This window comes from Anomaloglossus baeobatrachus, chromosome 7 (genome assembly GCF_048569485.1).
Source record: "Anomaloglossus baeobatrachus isolate aAnoBae1 chromosome 7, aAnoBae1.hap1, whole genome shotgun sequence".
In the NCBI taxonomy this organism is placed as follows: domain Eukaryota; kingdom Metazoa; phylum Chordata; class Amphibia; order Anura; family Aromobatidae; genus Anomaloglossus; species Anomaloglossus baeobatrachus.
Window position 1 is genome coordinate 284,972,768 of NC_134359.1, and position 16,621 is coordinate 284,989,388.

At 40.6% G+C, this 16,621-nt stretch overlaps 1 protein-coding gene across 2 annotated transcripts in view; it reads left to right on the forward strand.

The window, feature by feature from the left end:
* Positions 1-8,285: 8,285 nt before the first annotated feature.
* Positions 8,286-16,621, forward strand: part of MEIOB (meiosis specific with OB-fold) — a 78,461-nt gene continuing 70,125 nt past the window's right edge. The window contains exons 1-2 of one of the 2 annotated variants that reach the window (XM_075319453.1): positions 8,286-8,381; positions 15,609-15,685. In XM_075319453.1, the coding sequence (XP_075175568.1) occupies positions 15,617-15,685 (69 nt within the window). In that variant the 5' untranslated portion in view covers positions 8,286-8,381; positions 15,609-15,616. Of the gene's footprint in view, positions 8,382-12,883; positions 12,961-15,608; positions 15,686-16,621 lie in introns of those variants that run through there. The other variant, XM_075319452.1, reaches the window with a different exon arrangement.

Sequence of the window (16,621 nt, forward strand, 5' to 3'; positions counted from 1 at the left end):
ATCTTGTAATGTTGTATGGAGACCATGCATCTGTCTATCTTGTAATGCTCTATGGAGACCATGCATCTGTCTATCTTGTACTGTTGTATGGAGACCATGCATCTGTCTATCTTGTAATGTTGTATGGAGACCATGCATCTGTCTGTCTTGTAATGTTGTATGGAGACCATGCATCTGTCTATCTTGTAATGTTGTATGGAGACCATGCATCTGTCTATCTTGTAATGTTGTATGGAGACCATGCATCTGTCTATCTTGTAATGCTCTATGGAGATCATGCATCTGTCTATCTTGTAATGTTGTATGGAGACCATGCATCTGTCCATCTTGTAATGTTGTATGGAGACCATGCATCTGTCTATCTTGTAATGTTGTATGGAGACCATGCATCTGTCTAGCTTGTAATGTTGTATGGAGACCATGCATCTGTCTATCTTGTAATGCTGTATGGAGACCATGCATCTGTCTATCTTGTAATGTTGTATGGAGACCATACATCTGTCTATCTTGTAATGTTGTATGGAGACCATGCATCTGTCTATCTTGTAATGCTGTATGGAGATCATGCATCTGTCTATCTTGTACTGTTGTATGGAGACCATGCATCTGTCCATCTTGTAATGTTGTATGGAGACCATGCATCTGTCTATCTTGTACTGTTGTATGGAGACCATGCATCTGTCTATCTTGTAATGTTGAATGGAGACCATGCATCTGTCTATCTTGTAATGTTGTATGGAGACCGTGCATCTGTCTATCTTGTACTGTTGTATGGAGACCATGCATCTGTCTATCTTGTAATGTTGTATGGAGACCATGCATCTGTCCATTTTGTAATGTTGTATGGAGACCATGCATCTGTCAATCTTGTAATGTTGTATGGAGACCGTGCATCTGTCTATCTTGTAATGTTGTATGGAGACCATGCATCTGTCCATTTTGTAATGTTGTATGGAGACCATGCATCTGTCAATCTTGTAATGTTGTATGGAGACCGTGCATCTGTCTATCTTGTAATGTTGTATGGAGACCATGCATCTGTCCATTTTGTAATGTTGTATGGAGACCATGCATCTGTCAATCTTGTAATGTTGTATGGAGACCATGCATCTGTCAATCTTGTAATGTTGTATGGAGACCATGCATCTGTCTATCTTGTAATGTTGTATGGAGACCATGCATCTGTCAATCTTGTAATGTTGTATGGAGACCATGCATCTGTCTATCTTGTAATGTTGTATGGAGACCATGCATCTGTCAATCTTGTAATGTTGTATGGAGACCATGCATCTGTCAATCTTGTAATGTTGTATGGAGACCATGCATCTGTCTATCTTGTAATGTTGTATGGAGACCATGCATCTGTCTATCTTGTAATGTTGTATGGAGACCATGCATCTGTCTATCTTGTACTGTTGTATGGAGACCATGCATCTGTCTATCTTGTAATGTTGTATGGAGACCATGCATCTGTCTATCTTGTACTGTTGTATGGAGACCATGCATCTGTCTATCTTGTAATTTTGTATGGAGACCGTGCATCTGTCTATCTTGTAATGTTGTATGGAGACCATGCATCTGTCTATCTTGTAATTTTGTATGGAGACCATGCATCTGTCTATCTTGTAATGTTGTATGGAGACCATGCATCTGTCTATCTTGTAATGTTGTATGGAGACCATGCATCTGTCTATCTTGTAATTTTGTATGGAGACCATGCATCTGTCTATCTTGTAATGTTGTATGGAGACCATGCATCTGTCTATCTTGTAATGTTGTATGGAGACCATGCATCTGTCTATCTTGTAATGTTGTATGGAGACCATGCATCTGTCTATCTTGTAATGTTGTATGGAGACCATGCATCTGTCTATCTTGTAATCTTGTCTTTCTACAGTGAATATATTACTGTATTTCTCCCTGTAGTTAATATTCTATGGATCCCATGTCACACTATATACATTGCAGTCATTGACCCATGGGTTGTGGTTCACTATACATTCTAAATTAAGAAACATATGGATCTACACCAGAATCTGCATACTGAAGCAAACTACAAAAAGTTATACGTCATGCATTTATTTTCTTTACTCTGATGTCCCGACGCCCCTCATGGACCCGCTGCCATCACTCAGCAGCCCTGTAAGAGATGATAAGTCCCCGGTGATACAATGCTAAACATGCCGCGTCGGCACCATCTGCAGATGTGAGCTGTAATGTATATTTATTACAATCTACAAGCTTCAAAGTAACGAATACAGAAACACATGAAGTCATATCTGGAAAATGAATATTACATGTCACCAAATGCCCAATAGTGTTCAAGGTTTCAATGTTAGCTACAAATGTCCACATATCCAGTGGCCAAAACAGCATACAAATACATCTAAACTGTATAGACACACATATATACGATCAAGTGGCAAAAACCTTTACGCTGTTAGTAATAACTCAATGAAACAAGTACAAAAAAATAAATCAACGTAACTAATATAACAAATTCAACTCCAAATGACACTTATATTGACTACTGCGGACTCAGAAATATGCATCTTTCCATATTTAGTGCTTAGTACAGTCCCTATGGCTGTTATAACCTGCTGCAGACATGATGCATAGCCAGACATCAAGTTCTCGCAGCATTCCTAAGGAATCTTAACCCACTCCTCATGGACAATAGCCCCCAAATCACTAATATTCTTGGGTTTGCTGATGAAACCACCTTCTTCAAAAGCCATCAAAGATATTCTATGCATTTGTAGTCATGGGACTGTGACAGCCACTCCAGAATCTTCCAAGACTTCATTTGACAACAAGCCTTTGTGAACTCTGTGATATGCTTCAGATCATAGACATTTTGAGAGGTCTAATGAAGCAAAAGTTTCATTTTTTTCATAGAAGGCATGATACTGTTTCCTTTTATTTTTTTTTACTTAACTGAATCCATCTTGTCCTCCAGACATGGATGTTTTCAGTGCCAGCTGAAGCAAAGCATCATAGAGACACCACTATACTTCACTGTAGGCAGCACAGAGCCTCCACCATGATTCACTGTAGTCATCACTGAGTCCCCATTGTGCTTCACTGTAGGCATCACCGAGCCCCTGCCATGCTTTACTGTAAGCATCACAGAGCCTCCGCTATGCTTCAATGTAGACACCAGCAAGCCCCCGCCATACTTCACTGTAGGCTCCACCAAGCCCCCGCCATGCTTCACTGTAGACTCTACTCAGCCCCCGCCATGCTTCACTGTAAGCTCCACCAAGCCCCCGCCATGCTTCACTGTAGGTATCACTGAGCCCCCAACATATTTCACTGTAGGCATCACTGAGCCCCTGTCATGCTTCACTGTAGGCATCACTGAACCCACACCATGCTTCACTGTAGGCATCACTGAGCCCACACCATGCTTCACTGTAGGTATCACTTAGCCATTGCCATTCTTAACTGTAGGCATCACTGAGCTACCACCATACTTCACTGTAGGCAGGGTGTTTATTTCAGCCTATGCTTCATTTTTCCCTCTACAGACATTCCACTGATCTATAGTTCCAGATTTGTTTCATTGCTCCACAGATCAGAATCCCAGAACTTCTGTGACTTATTTAAAACATTTGTAGCCCATTGGAGGTGACTCTTCTTGCTCTTTTGGGTCAACGGAGGTGACGTTTTGGAGTCTGGACCTTCAGCGTTTACCATCTCCTTACTATACAAACTGAGAAATCAGCGCCTGCTGCCACCGAATCTTCTGCAGGGGTTTTGCAGTCACTCGCAAGTTTTTGACCACTGACCTCCTCGGTAATCTGGTGGCAGCTAGAGTGGCCTCTTTCCACCACATCCAGGTACTGTAGCCGCTGTTCTTACATGAATTCTTTCTATTGTATTTCTAGGAAAATTGAATGTCTTTGTGCCCTTTTACAAAATATTCTTGTTTGTGCAGGCAATGATCTCAAGTTTCTGGGCCATTCTATTGATTTCACCATACTTCTAACATACACTACATACTAGTCTGGTCTCCAGGTTGCAAGATTTGACCTGCCCTGATACATTGTAACAAACCATTAGTATAGGAGGGAGATTTCCACAGCTGATGTGTTTTGGCAGCTTTTGCTGGTAAATGGGCCAACAGTATATTTTTGTTTATTACAGTGCCATCTTGTGGCCCGTTAGATCACTGCAATCTTATATTTCTATTTTTTTACTTGTATGAAACAACTTTTGCATTTAGTTTTTATAAGGATTATTTTATCCAATTTAATTTTCAGGATCCAGTTTTACTGCTAAATTTGGTATTAGGATCCTCAAGCAGAAAACTCTATCATGAAGTCCAGCAAATGGAGCAAATAGAATTGACAGGATATTTCCACACTGAACACTCACTATAAGGGTCTCGCTCACACGGGCGCATAAAGGGGACGAGAGCCATCCGATGTTTTATTGGATAAGGCTAGAAAACTAAATTAAAATTAAATAAATAATTGAAAACAAAAAATGTGGGATCCCCCCAAGTTGGGTCATCAGCCAAGGGTAAAGCGGACAGCTGTGGTCTGGTATTCTCAGGCTAGGGAGGCCCATGGCTATTGAGTCATCCCTAGCCTAAAAATAGCAGGCTGCAGCCACCCCAGAAGTGGCGCATCCATTAGATGTGGCTATCCCAGCACTTCGCATAAAGGCCCTGTCACACACAGAGATAAATCTTTGGCAGATCTGTGGTTGCAGTGAAATCATGGACATATTGTTCCATTTGTACACAGCCACAAACCTGGCACTGATTGTCCACAATTTCACTGCAACCACAGATCTACCACAGATCTACTACAGATCTGTCACAGATCTGCCACAGATCTGCCACAGATTTATCTCTGTGTGTGACAGGGCCTTTAGCTCTTCCCATTGCCCTGGTACATTCACAATCGGGGTAATAAATGGGGTTAATGACAGCTCTAAATTTCCAGCTGGCATCAAGTCCTGGTATTAGTAATGGGTGGGTGTCTACCAGATACCCCCCATTACTAATTCAGTAGTTGAAAAAAGGAAAATACATTTTATTTGGACAAATACCCCCCAAACTTCATCCCTTGTTCACAAATTTTTTACAAATTTTAACAAAAAAAATGTCCGACGTAATCCATAGCGCTGGTCCACGACGATTCACAAAAGCGAATCTGAAAGACAAAAAGAAAAAATGATTAAAGAAATAAAGACAATAGACCCCCTCATTAACCAATTCATTCCCCTGGAAAATCCTTAATCCGGGTCCAGCGTAATCCAATAAGGGGGTCCAATGACGATCCCAGAGTCGCTGTCACAGTCAGTGAAGAAGAGAACGTTTTCCATAGGCTGGCAGAGCAGTCTGTATGGCCCATTGAGGCAGGCAGTTAACCTACTCGTTGCTGGGCCGTCGACTGTCATTGTCACAGACGGCCTAGCCCGGCTCCATTGTCCTGAGGTGTACAGAAGATGGCTGGGGAAGGATGATGGGGTAGTACTAGGATGAATATTGTGACGCCACCTGTGGTATGCGGCCAGGGAATCGGCCGCTGCGGCTGTCGCTGTCCTCCGGGGCGGATGGTAGTAGCAGCCAGGGATGGTATCGCTCCCCACAGGTGGAGCGGGTCCCAGGGAGGATGATGAGAGGGGTAGCAGTAATGGCGGGCGCTGGCAATCAAGAGACAGAGTCTATGACTGCGGTTCTAGGTTGTTTACTCACTTTTGGTGCTATGTCACTCACCCGGGTAATACCAGACACTTGCTGTGATGGGCTCCATCAAACTCAAATCCTTTTAGAGATCAGTCCGGTGTGGTGTTCGGTGCATTCCCTCTTTTTAGCGCCTGTACTGTGGATCCCCTGGCTTGAAGATATGAGAGGACCCTGGGTTTCACGAGTTGAACTCTTGTCCCTATACGCAGATGTCGCGGTTCCGCTGTGGGGTCTGAAGTTATCCAAGGCCCTGGATCCTATATGGCACTGTGGTCTAGGGCGCTGTGTGGTTAGGGAAGCTTGAAACTTTCCCTGTCCAGGCAGATTCTGGAAAACGAACATGGAGTATGATCTTCCCTAGGGTACTGTTGCCCTGTGTGGCACCGGTTCCGAGGGGCACAGATTTCCTCTCCCCTTGGCAACCGTGTGAACTTCTCCTAGTTCCCACTGGAGCACCCATGAAGCACGTCTGCTCCTTTTTTCTCCTGCTGGAGAACTCTCTAACTGTTGTGTTGGCTCCTGACTTCCCTTGCTGGCCGCTCCTCCCCTTCCCAGGTCCTAAGCTAGTGGAACTGTGGCCCTTGTATGAGGGCATCCTGTAAATGCCACTCTGTAGGCAACCCCTTTATTACCTGACCCTAGCCCAGTCCCCAGTACGGACAGGGGTAACCTGATGTGAATTTGAGTGTGTAAGTGGTGAAACAGGGCCTGACCACCTCAGGATACGGGTTTAGCATTACACTCAAAATTGGGTGCAATACCCTGTGGCGACTGAAGCCTCAGGGGCGCCACAAGTCACCTGCACTTTACTTTTCATTTTTCCTCCTCACCTTCAAAGAGCTATAACTTTTTATTTTTCTGTTGATATATAGGTCTCCCTGGGGAGACTTGATCCTGCGATCATTTTAACAATGCACTACAATACTGTAAACTTTACTCGCACATATTACTGTAATAAAACACCCAATCTCAGAACTGAAAGCATGGTTATATTCAGCATCCTAGCCCCAGTATAGCACTAGTGTAATGTCCTGGATGTGGATTCACTGACCCGTGCACCGGACTCCCCTGGAGAGGCAACCAAGAGCTAACCCCTATACAGGGACTGTCTGGTCGCCCCACCAGAGGGCCTAAATGCACGGCAGCCGGAGTACTAGTAGGTACGGGAACAGCGTCCTTCAGGGGACTGGTAGTACGAAGTCTCTGGGGCCACAGGGATCCTGGAGATAGTGCCGGAATCAGGTTCAGGTGCCGGGTTGGAACAACAGACGGGATCTGGGTCCAGCTGGGCGTGAAGGTTGAGGTCGCCGGGCGAAGTCGGGGATCAGAGACGGACACAGGCTGATGGTGGTCTTCACCGCTGACAGTCACCGGAGGACCTCCTGGACAATCATTTAGTCTGGACTGTGTTAAGGTGGTAGCACAGGCTCTGCGAAGGAGACAACGTTAAACACTGCCAAGGCACAAAGGGACCTGAACACCTAGCCCTAAGGAACACATTGAACAGGCGCCGCCCACATGGAAAGGGAAGCCTTATATACCTGTCCCGGCATCATGTCATATCCTGCTTCAGGAGTGCTAGGCCTATAAGTTAATGTGAGTGGGCGCGGCCCACCCTATACACATGCATGGGCCTCAGACTCAAAGCCAGACAACTTAGAGTCAGACCACTCAGAGTCAGACACCGGGGACCTGGACGCAGGGGAACACGAGCGGGAGCGGCAGCCGTGACCAGTGGGCACGTGGACCGGATCAGTGGGTAAGCAGTGATGCCGTGACAGTGAAACTGGATCAGTGGGTAAGGAGTGGTGCTGTGACATAGAGACTGGATCAGTGGGTAAGAAGCGGTGCCGGTACACCGGGAGCGTGACAACTGGCTTTACTTTATATATGAAAATCCTAATGGGTGGTTCCCTTTAATAGATAGGAACTTGTAAGCACTGAGCATGCTCTGCTGTCTAATAGCGGTGGTCGGTCTCCAAGGCAACAAGTTGTAAACAAAAGAAAAATGTTAATATCTCAAGAATGGATGACAATTTTAATAAGCAGTAAATTAAAGAGTTGTTTGTATTTACAAGCTCTACCTGACTAAATCCATTTAAGAAGCTGGGAGTGACCCCTTTTATATCATTTAGCATCTTTCATTTGTCAGGGTCCCGATGAGAGATCTGCACAATGTCCCGCTCACCAGCTCAGTGAATGGAGACCTGAAAGGCAATAGCGCCCGGACACAATGGCGATTTCTTCCAGTGTCTCAGCACCTGTAACGCCGGCGTGTAAAATATCTCCATTACTCAGTCATCGCCGCTGATTTCCCACCGAGCTCGTGTGTCAGCAGCCGCCATTATCCGCCTCCAGTATCTGAATGGCTCATGTCAAGGTAATGAAACAAAATTACAGCGCCGCTCGAGTCCCCGCGAGCCGTCCATCTGGCTGTAATTAGGAAGAGATAGGAAACAGTTATGGATGACATAAAAGAGGAGCTATTCCGGATCCCAAAAACGTACAGGATGTGAGTGTGACCTCCGGTGAACCCCCATTTGTAAGTTTGGGAATCGTCCCGTACCGACCATACATGCAGAATATGGAAAATGGCTGAGTGGAGGAGAGGAGACACAACGACTCTGGATGTAAAGATCAACGTATTCATTCACTGACAGCAAGCAGAGATCCTGACCAGGTGAGAAATGACTATATATTGTGACAAGTGCATAAAACACAAGTAAAACACCCCAAAAGGCGTCAGCGCTGTGAGCGTGAGTCATCATAGGGTCTTTGATATGAAAATCCCTGACCCCGTCCCGGCTGTCATCAGTCTATTAATTGTGGCAGGCAACTACGAACACAACATATGTAGAAATACAGGTGGAAGCTATTTTAGCTCCTGAAGTGCGGTAATAAATAATGCATTACATGGCGATGAAATACAGAATTTCCCAAACTCTACCGCAAAAGTCTGGACGTCGACTCATTAGGGTTAAACACTGATTTTGAATAATGCCACAGTCCACGCATAGGATGACAGGTTATTTCATGATTACTCTAAGCCTGTACGTCATATACTGTGAACAGATATCCAAAAAAGTAAATAAATTGTAATCCTGCCCCAATGTACAATAATATAACTACTATAATACTGCCCCCTATATACAAGAATATAACTACTATAATACTGCCCCTATGTACAAGAATATAACCACTATAATACTGCCTCTATGTACAAGAATATAACTACTATAATACTGCCCCAATGTACAATAATATAACTACTATAATACTGCCCCCTATATACAAGAATATAACTACTATAATACTGCCCCTATGTACAAGAATATAACCACTATAATACTGCCTCTATGTACAAGAATATAACTACTATAATACTGCCCCAATGTACAATAATATAACTACTATAATACTGCCCCCTATATACAAGAATATAACTACTATAATACTGCCCCTATGTACAAGAATATAACCACTATAATACTGCCCCTATGTACAAGAATATAACTACTATAATACTGCCCCTATGTACAAGAATATAACCACTATAATACTGTCCCTATGTACAAGAATATAACCACTATAATACTGCCTCTATGTACAAGAATATAACCACTATAATACTGCCCCTATGTACAAGAATAGAACTACTATAATACTGCCTCTATGTACAAGAATATAACCACTATAATACTGCCTCTATGTACAAGAATATAACCACTATAATACTGCCTCTATGTACAAGAATATAACCACTATAATACTGCCTCTATGTACAAGAATATAACCACTATAATACTGCCCCTATGTACAAGAATATAACTACTATAATACTGCCCCTATGTACAAGAATATAACCACTATAATACTGCTCCTATGTACAAGAATATAACTACTATAATACTGCCCCTATGTACAAGAATATAACTACTATAATACTGCCCCTATGTACAAGAATATAACTACTATAATACTGCTCTTATGTACAAGAATATAACTACTATAATACTGCCCCCTATGTACAAGAATATAACTACTATAATACTGAACCCTATATACAAGAATATAACTATTATAATACTGCCCCCTATGTACAAGAATATAACTACAATAATACTACCCCTATGTACAAGAAAGTAACTACTATAATACTGCTCCTATGTACAAGAATATAACTACTATAATACTGCCATAAATGTACAAGAATATAACTACTATAATACTGCCCCTATGTACAAGAATATAACTACTATAATACTGCCCTTATGTACAAGAATATAATTACTATAATACTGCCCCTATGTACAGGAATATAACTACTATAATACTGCCCCTATGTACAAGAATATAACTACTAGAATACTGCCATAAATGTACAAGAATATAACTACTATAATGCTGCCCCTATGTACAAGAATATAACTACTATAATACAGCTCCATATGTACAAGAATATAACTACTATAATGCTGCCCCTATGTACAAGAATATAACTACTATAATACAGCTCCATATGTACAAGAATATAATTACTATAATACTGCCCCTATGTACAAGAATATAACTACTATAATACAGCTCCATATGTACAAGAATATAATTACTATAATACTGCCCCTATGTACAAGAATATAACTACTATAATACTGCTCCCTATGTGCAAGAATATAACTACTATAATACTGCTCCCTATGTACAAGAATATAACTACTACAATACTGCTTCCTATGTACAAGAATATAACTACTATAATACTGCCCCAATGTACAATAATATAACTACTATAATACTGCCCCCTATATACAAGAATATAACTACTATAATACTGCCCCTATGTACAAGAATATAACCACTATAATACTGCCCCTATGTACAAGAATATAACTACTATAATACTGCCCCTATGTACAAGAATATAACCACTATAATACTGTCCCTATGTACAAGAATATAACCACTATAATACTGCCTCTATGTACAAGAATATAACCACTATAATACTGCCCCTATGTACAAGAATAGAACTACTATAATACTGCCTCTATGTACAAGAATATAACCACTATAATACTGCCTCTATGTACAAGAATATAACCACTATAATACTGCCTCTATGTACAAGAATATAACCACTATAATACTGCCTCTATGTACAAGAATATAACCACTATAATACTGCCCCTATGTACAAGAATATAACTACTATAATACTGCCCCTATGTACAAGAATATAACCACTATAATACTGCTCCTATGTACAAGAATATAACTACTATAATACTGCCCCTATGTACAAGAATATAACTACTATAATACTGCCCCTATGTACAAGAATATAACTACTATAATACTGCTCTTATGTACAAGAATATAACTACTATAATACTGCCCCCTATGTACAAGAATATAACTACTATAATACTGAACCCTATATACAAGAATATAACTATTATAATACTGCCCCCTATGTACAAGAATATAACTACAATAATACTACCCCTATGTACAAGAAAGTAACTACTATAATACTGCTCCTATGTACAAGAATATAACTACTATAATACTGCCATAAATGTACAAGAATATAACTACTATAATACTGCCCCTATGTACAAGAATATAACTACTATAATACTGCCCTTATGTACAAGAATATAATTACTATAATACTGCCCCTATGTACAGGAATATAACTACTATAATACTGCCCCTATGTACAAGAATATAACTACTAGAATACTGCCATAAATGTACAAGAATATAACTACTATAATGCTGCCCCTATGTACAAGAATATAACTACTATAATACAGCTCCATATGTACAAGAATATAACTACTATAATGCTGCCCCTATGTACAAGAATATAACTACTATAATACAGCTCCATATGTACAAGAATATAATTACTATAATACTGCCCCTATGTACAAGAATATAACTACTATAATACAGCTCCATATGTACAAGAATATAATTACTATAATACTGCCCCTATGTACAAGAATATAACTACTATAATACTGCTCCCTATGTGCAAGAATATAACTACTATAATACTGCTCCCTATGTACAAGAATATAACTACTACAATACTGCTTCCTATGTACAAGAATATAACTACTATAATACTGCTCCCTATGTACAAGAATATAACTACTATAATACTGCTCCCTATGTACAAGAATATAACTACTATAAAACTGCCCCTATGTACAAGAATATAACTACTATAATACTGCCCCCTATGTACAAGAATATAACTACTATAATACTACCCCCTATGTACAAGAATATAACTACTATAATACTGCTCCTATGTACAAGAATATAACTACTATAATACTGCCCCCTATGTACAAGAATATAACTACTATAATACTACCCCCTATGTACAAGAATATAACTACTATAATACTGCCCCCTATGTACAAGAATATAACTACTATAATACTGCCCCCTATGTACAAGAATATAACTACTATAATACTACCCCCTATGTACAAGAATATAACTACTATAATACTGCCCTTATGTACAAGAATATAACTACTATAATACTGCCCCCTATGTACAAGAATATAATTACTATAATACTGCTCCTATGTACAAGAATATAACTACTATAATACTGCTCCCTATGTACAAGAATATAATTACTATAATACTGCTCCTATGTACAAGAATATAACTACTATAATACTGCTCCCTATGTACAGGAATATAACTACTATAATACTGCTCCCTATGTACAAGAATATAATTACTATAATACTGCTCCCTATGTACAAGGATATAACTACTATAATACTGCTCCCTATGTACAAGAATATAATTACTATAATACTGCTCCCTATGTACAAGAATATAACTACTATAATACTGCCCCCTATGTACAAGAATATAACTACTATAATACTGCTCCCTATGTACAAGAATATAATTACTATAATACTGCTCCCTATGTACAAGGATATAACTACTATAATACTGCTCCTATGTACAAGAATATAACTACTATAATACTGCTCCTATGTACAAGAATATAACTACTATAATACTGCTCCTATGTACAGGAATATAACTGTGTTTCAGTAGGACCCAGGCTGCAGTTGCCTTCCTCGCCAGCAGGGGGCAGTGTAGTGTCAGCAGTGACTCCTCCTCTCTGTACACACAGTGCACTCTCTGCCCCTCCTCAGGGACTGTGTGTAGCAGGCGGTTGACATTACAGATTCAGGACATTGTTACCTTTGGTATAATGGAAATGTCGCCACATTACATTGATGTTTTCTTGACACGGCAGCCATTGGATCCCTCTTCCGCCCTCACAATGACTGTATTAGTTGTAGCCCCTGTATATATTGGTGTATCTGCTTGTCTTCTGCCCAGTTTTGCATTTTTGCGAATTCTCCGGCCATTGTGATCACCCGTCCATAGCATAAAGTGGCTGAATTGACAAATCGTACACCCCTCCAATTATTTTACCTCACGTATTCTTAAAGGGGGGTTATAAGATTAGGCAAACATGGCTGACCTCTTCAACAAACGGTGCCATTCTTTTCCTTACATTGGTTCATTGCTCCTCAGGCCCTAGAGCAAGAATGGCGCCGATTTTTGAGGAGGAAAATACATGAAGTGAATCCCAAAAAAAACGATGATGAAATAAATAAGATGGTTGGACAAAGCATGGCCGCCTTTGTCCGCAACGTGCGTGTGGTATTACACCCTCAGCCCATTCACTTCATTGGAGCTCTGTGGGTAGCCATGTTTTTTGTAACCTTGGAGAAATCCTAAGACGACTAGATATGATGCAGACAATTGCTGCCATCAGTAACCAACATAGAAAAGTACCCACCCCCTTATAAAAAGTCAATAACCCCTTAACGACCAGAGCTCTTGGGGTTTTTTTATGCGGTGCGAGCTCAGGTGCTGCTTCCAGCTCCGATCGCTCCTGTTTAACCCCTTAAATGCTGATGTCAATCTCTGACAGTGGCGTTTAAGTGGCGCAATCCTGCACTTGGGTGCCTATCACATCCCTTCCCCCTGCGATGGGTCCTCTGGGTTACCACAGCTGAATGTCGCCCCACATTGCTGCCTCCAGCCCCGATCATAGCTGTTTAACCCCTTAAATGCTGATGTCCACCTCTGACAGCAGCGTTTAAGTGGCGCAATCCTGCACTTGGGTGCCTATCACATCCCTTCCCCCTGCGATGGGTCCTCTGGGTTACCACAGCTGAATGTCACCCCCCCATTGCTGCCTCCAGCTCCGATCGCTGCTGTTTAACCCCTTAAATGCTGATGTCCATCTCTGGCATTTAAGTGGCCCAATCTTGGGTGCCTATCACATCTCTTCTCCCTGTGGTGAATGTTGTCTTTACATTGCTGCCATCTTGGTCCTCCTCTTCCACATAGGAATCTGCATTCTGTACTATATACAGCGATACAGTATAATGGGACGGTATATAGTGCTAGCGATCAATTAAAATGAAATAAAATGTAAAATTAAAAAAAGGTTTTAAAAATAGAAAATAAAATACAAAAAACCCCAAAAATTGAAATTACCTCTCCTTTTCTGCAGCATTTTACAACATTTTTGTTTTCATAAATGTCTGATTTATTAAAATAAAAAAATAATGTAACCCCTACTTCAAATTGCTATTTTTTGGACACCACACCTCTTCCTCCTCCCCAAAAAAATATGCAATAAAAAGCTATCAAAACACCGTATAAACCCCAAAATGGTATCAATTAAAATGGCCACTTTCCACACAAAATATAAGTCCTCACTCATCTACATCGGTGGAGAAATAAAGAAAAGTTACAGGTGGCGGAAACTGGCAAAGCATACAATTTTTTTTTAATTATTTTTACAAAAGTTAAGATTTTTTTTTAATGTTAAAATAATAAAAAAATAAAATAAAGCATAATAAATATTATTATTATTATTATTAATAATAATAGGAATAAGAATAAGAATAATAATAGTAATAAAAAATAATACAAATAATATATGTTAAATTAATAATAATAATAATATTATTATTATTATTATTATTATTATTTCTGGTATTGTTGTACTCGTACACATTATAACTCCCTGTTATGCAGTAAAAAATTGTCAGAATTGTGGGTTGTTTTGCTATTTTTTCATCACATTTTGCTTTTTTTCCATTTTTTTAATACATTAAACTAAAGTGAATGGTGTCATTAGAAACTGCAACTCTGCCCTCAAATGGCTATGGGGAGGGACAAAAAAAATTAAAAAAAATTGGGAAAAAGGGGGAGGAGGTAAAAACAAAAGGGCAAAAATTAAACATTAAAAAGAAGGTGATCCAATAATTGCTGCAAATGCTCTAATACCCCAAAAATATACTAATAGTCACCATTTCTTCATCGTTCCTTATGGGAGACCCAGACCATGGGTGTATAGCTTCTGCCTCCGGAGGACACACAAAGTACTGCACTAAAAAGTGTAGCTCCTCCCTCCGAGCATATACACCCCCTGGATAACCAAATATAGCCAGTTCAATGCTTTGTATTCAGGAGGCATACATCCACACATGCATTCTCATCTGATTTTGATTTTTGGAAAGAGTTTGAAGAAAAGCGGGTCCAAGCCTGGACTCCCGCTGCGATGATATCAGTAACCAATCAGTGGCCGCAGAAGTCGCGTGCCGTATTTTTGGCACCTAGTCGTAAAGTGCTGCCATTTTTTTTTTTTTAGAAGCTGGATACCGCCTTTAACTTTATGTGTGACGTTAAAAAATGATTTTTTATTAGTTTGGTTTTGGAAAATGGCGCTGTATGACGATTAAATTAATTAGCAATAAAAATAAATAAATAAATGAACCTGCTGGTAATATAAGAATTATTTTTTTCCCCCACTCTCTTGACCTTGTAGATTAGAGGATGGCGTCTTGCACCTTCCGTCAAGATTTCGTCAACATTTCCGACCTCCACCCTAATCTGTCGCGCCCGGTAAGTATCAGTTAACGCGGTTATCTTGCTCCGCTCCAGCGATGTCCCATCCGCTTCGACCTCCACTACAAACGAGCTCATTGTCACCGTGTTTCCCCACAGCGATGCCCATATTTCGGCATCCACAATACCCTAATTGTCCCTCGCGCTGCAGGGGATGTAAACCGATGCTGCTGGTGCTGTCCAGGGATGTGTCATGGTGCCCGGCCCTGCACTTACGCGTCGGCCAAGCCTTTGTCAGAGCGTATGAGAGACCCTTTTGTATCTTCCCCATCGCTCGCTGAATAGATAATTGCTGAGACTGAGCAAAGTAAAAAAAAAATCGTAATGCAGAGAGGGAACGTCTGGTATTTTCCCCTCTCTCGACTGCAAAATTGAGCCGTTCTAGCTGTCCCTAGCAATTTGCCTCAACCCTTCTGCGTTACGGCCCCATTAAATTCCCCTATAGCTCGTTTTACTTTTACTCGAAGGTTGCAGGACGTGGAAATAGGCTTAGTCCCGCTGTGTCAGACGGTTCAAAGAAGAAAATTGCTTGTCATAAACAAGGCCGGTCGTAAGTGCTCTTATTCCAACTCAATTTACTTATGTTTTCTTTACATTTGGAGACATTATTCCAAGCCCTGTGAAAGTCCTGGTGCCGTCTGTTTCTTGGTTATTTCAGTTTCGCAGAAAGTTGGGTGACCACCAGAGCAAGCGTTATTATAGCAACCAACAGGAGCCGCAGAGATGTCAACCTGGGAGAGCCAGTGCTAGAAAACAAGACTGCCTTTGTCCAAAACCAGCAGCACGCCTGTCTACAGGTTGTGTGTGGTAGTCCAGCACGGTCCCAAAGGTTTTGATACTATAGTAAGATGAAAACTTAAAGCGACTCCCAGTGTAGGTGACCATGATATACAAGGAAACACCACTGTCCCAGGTTTAATGTTTTGTTGCGAT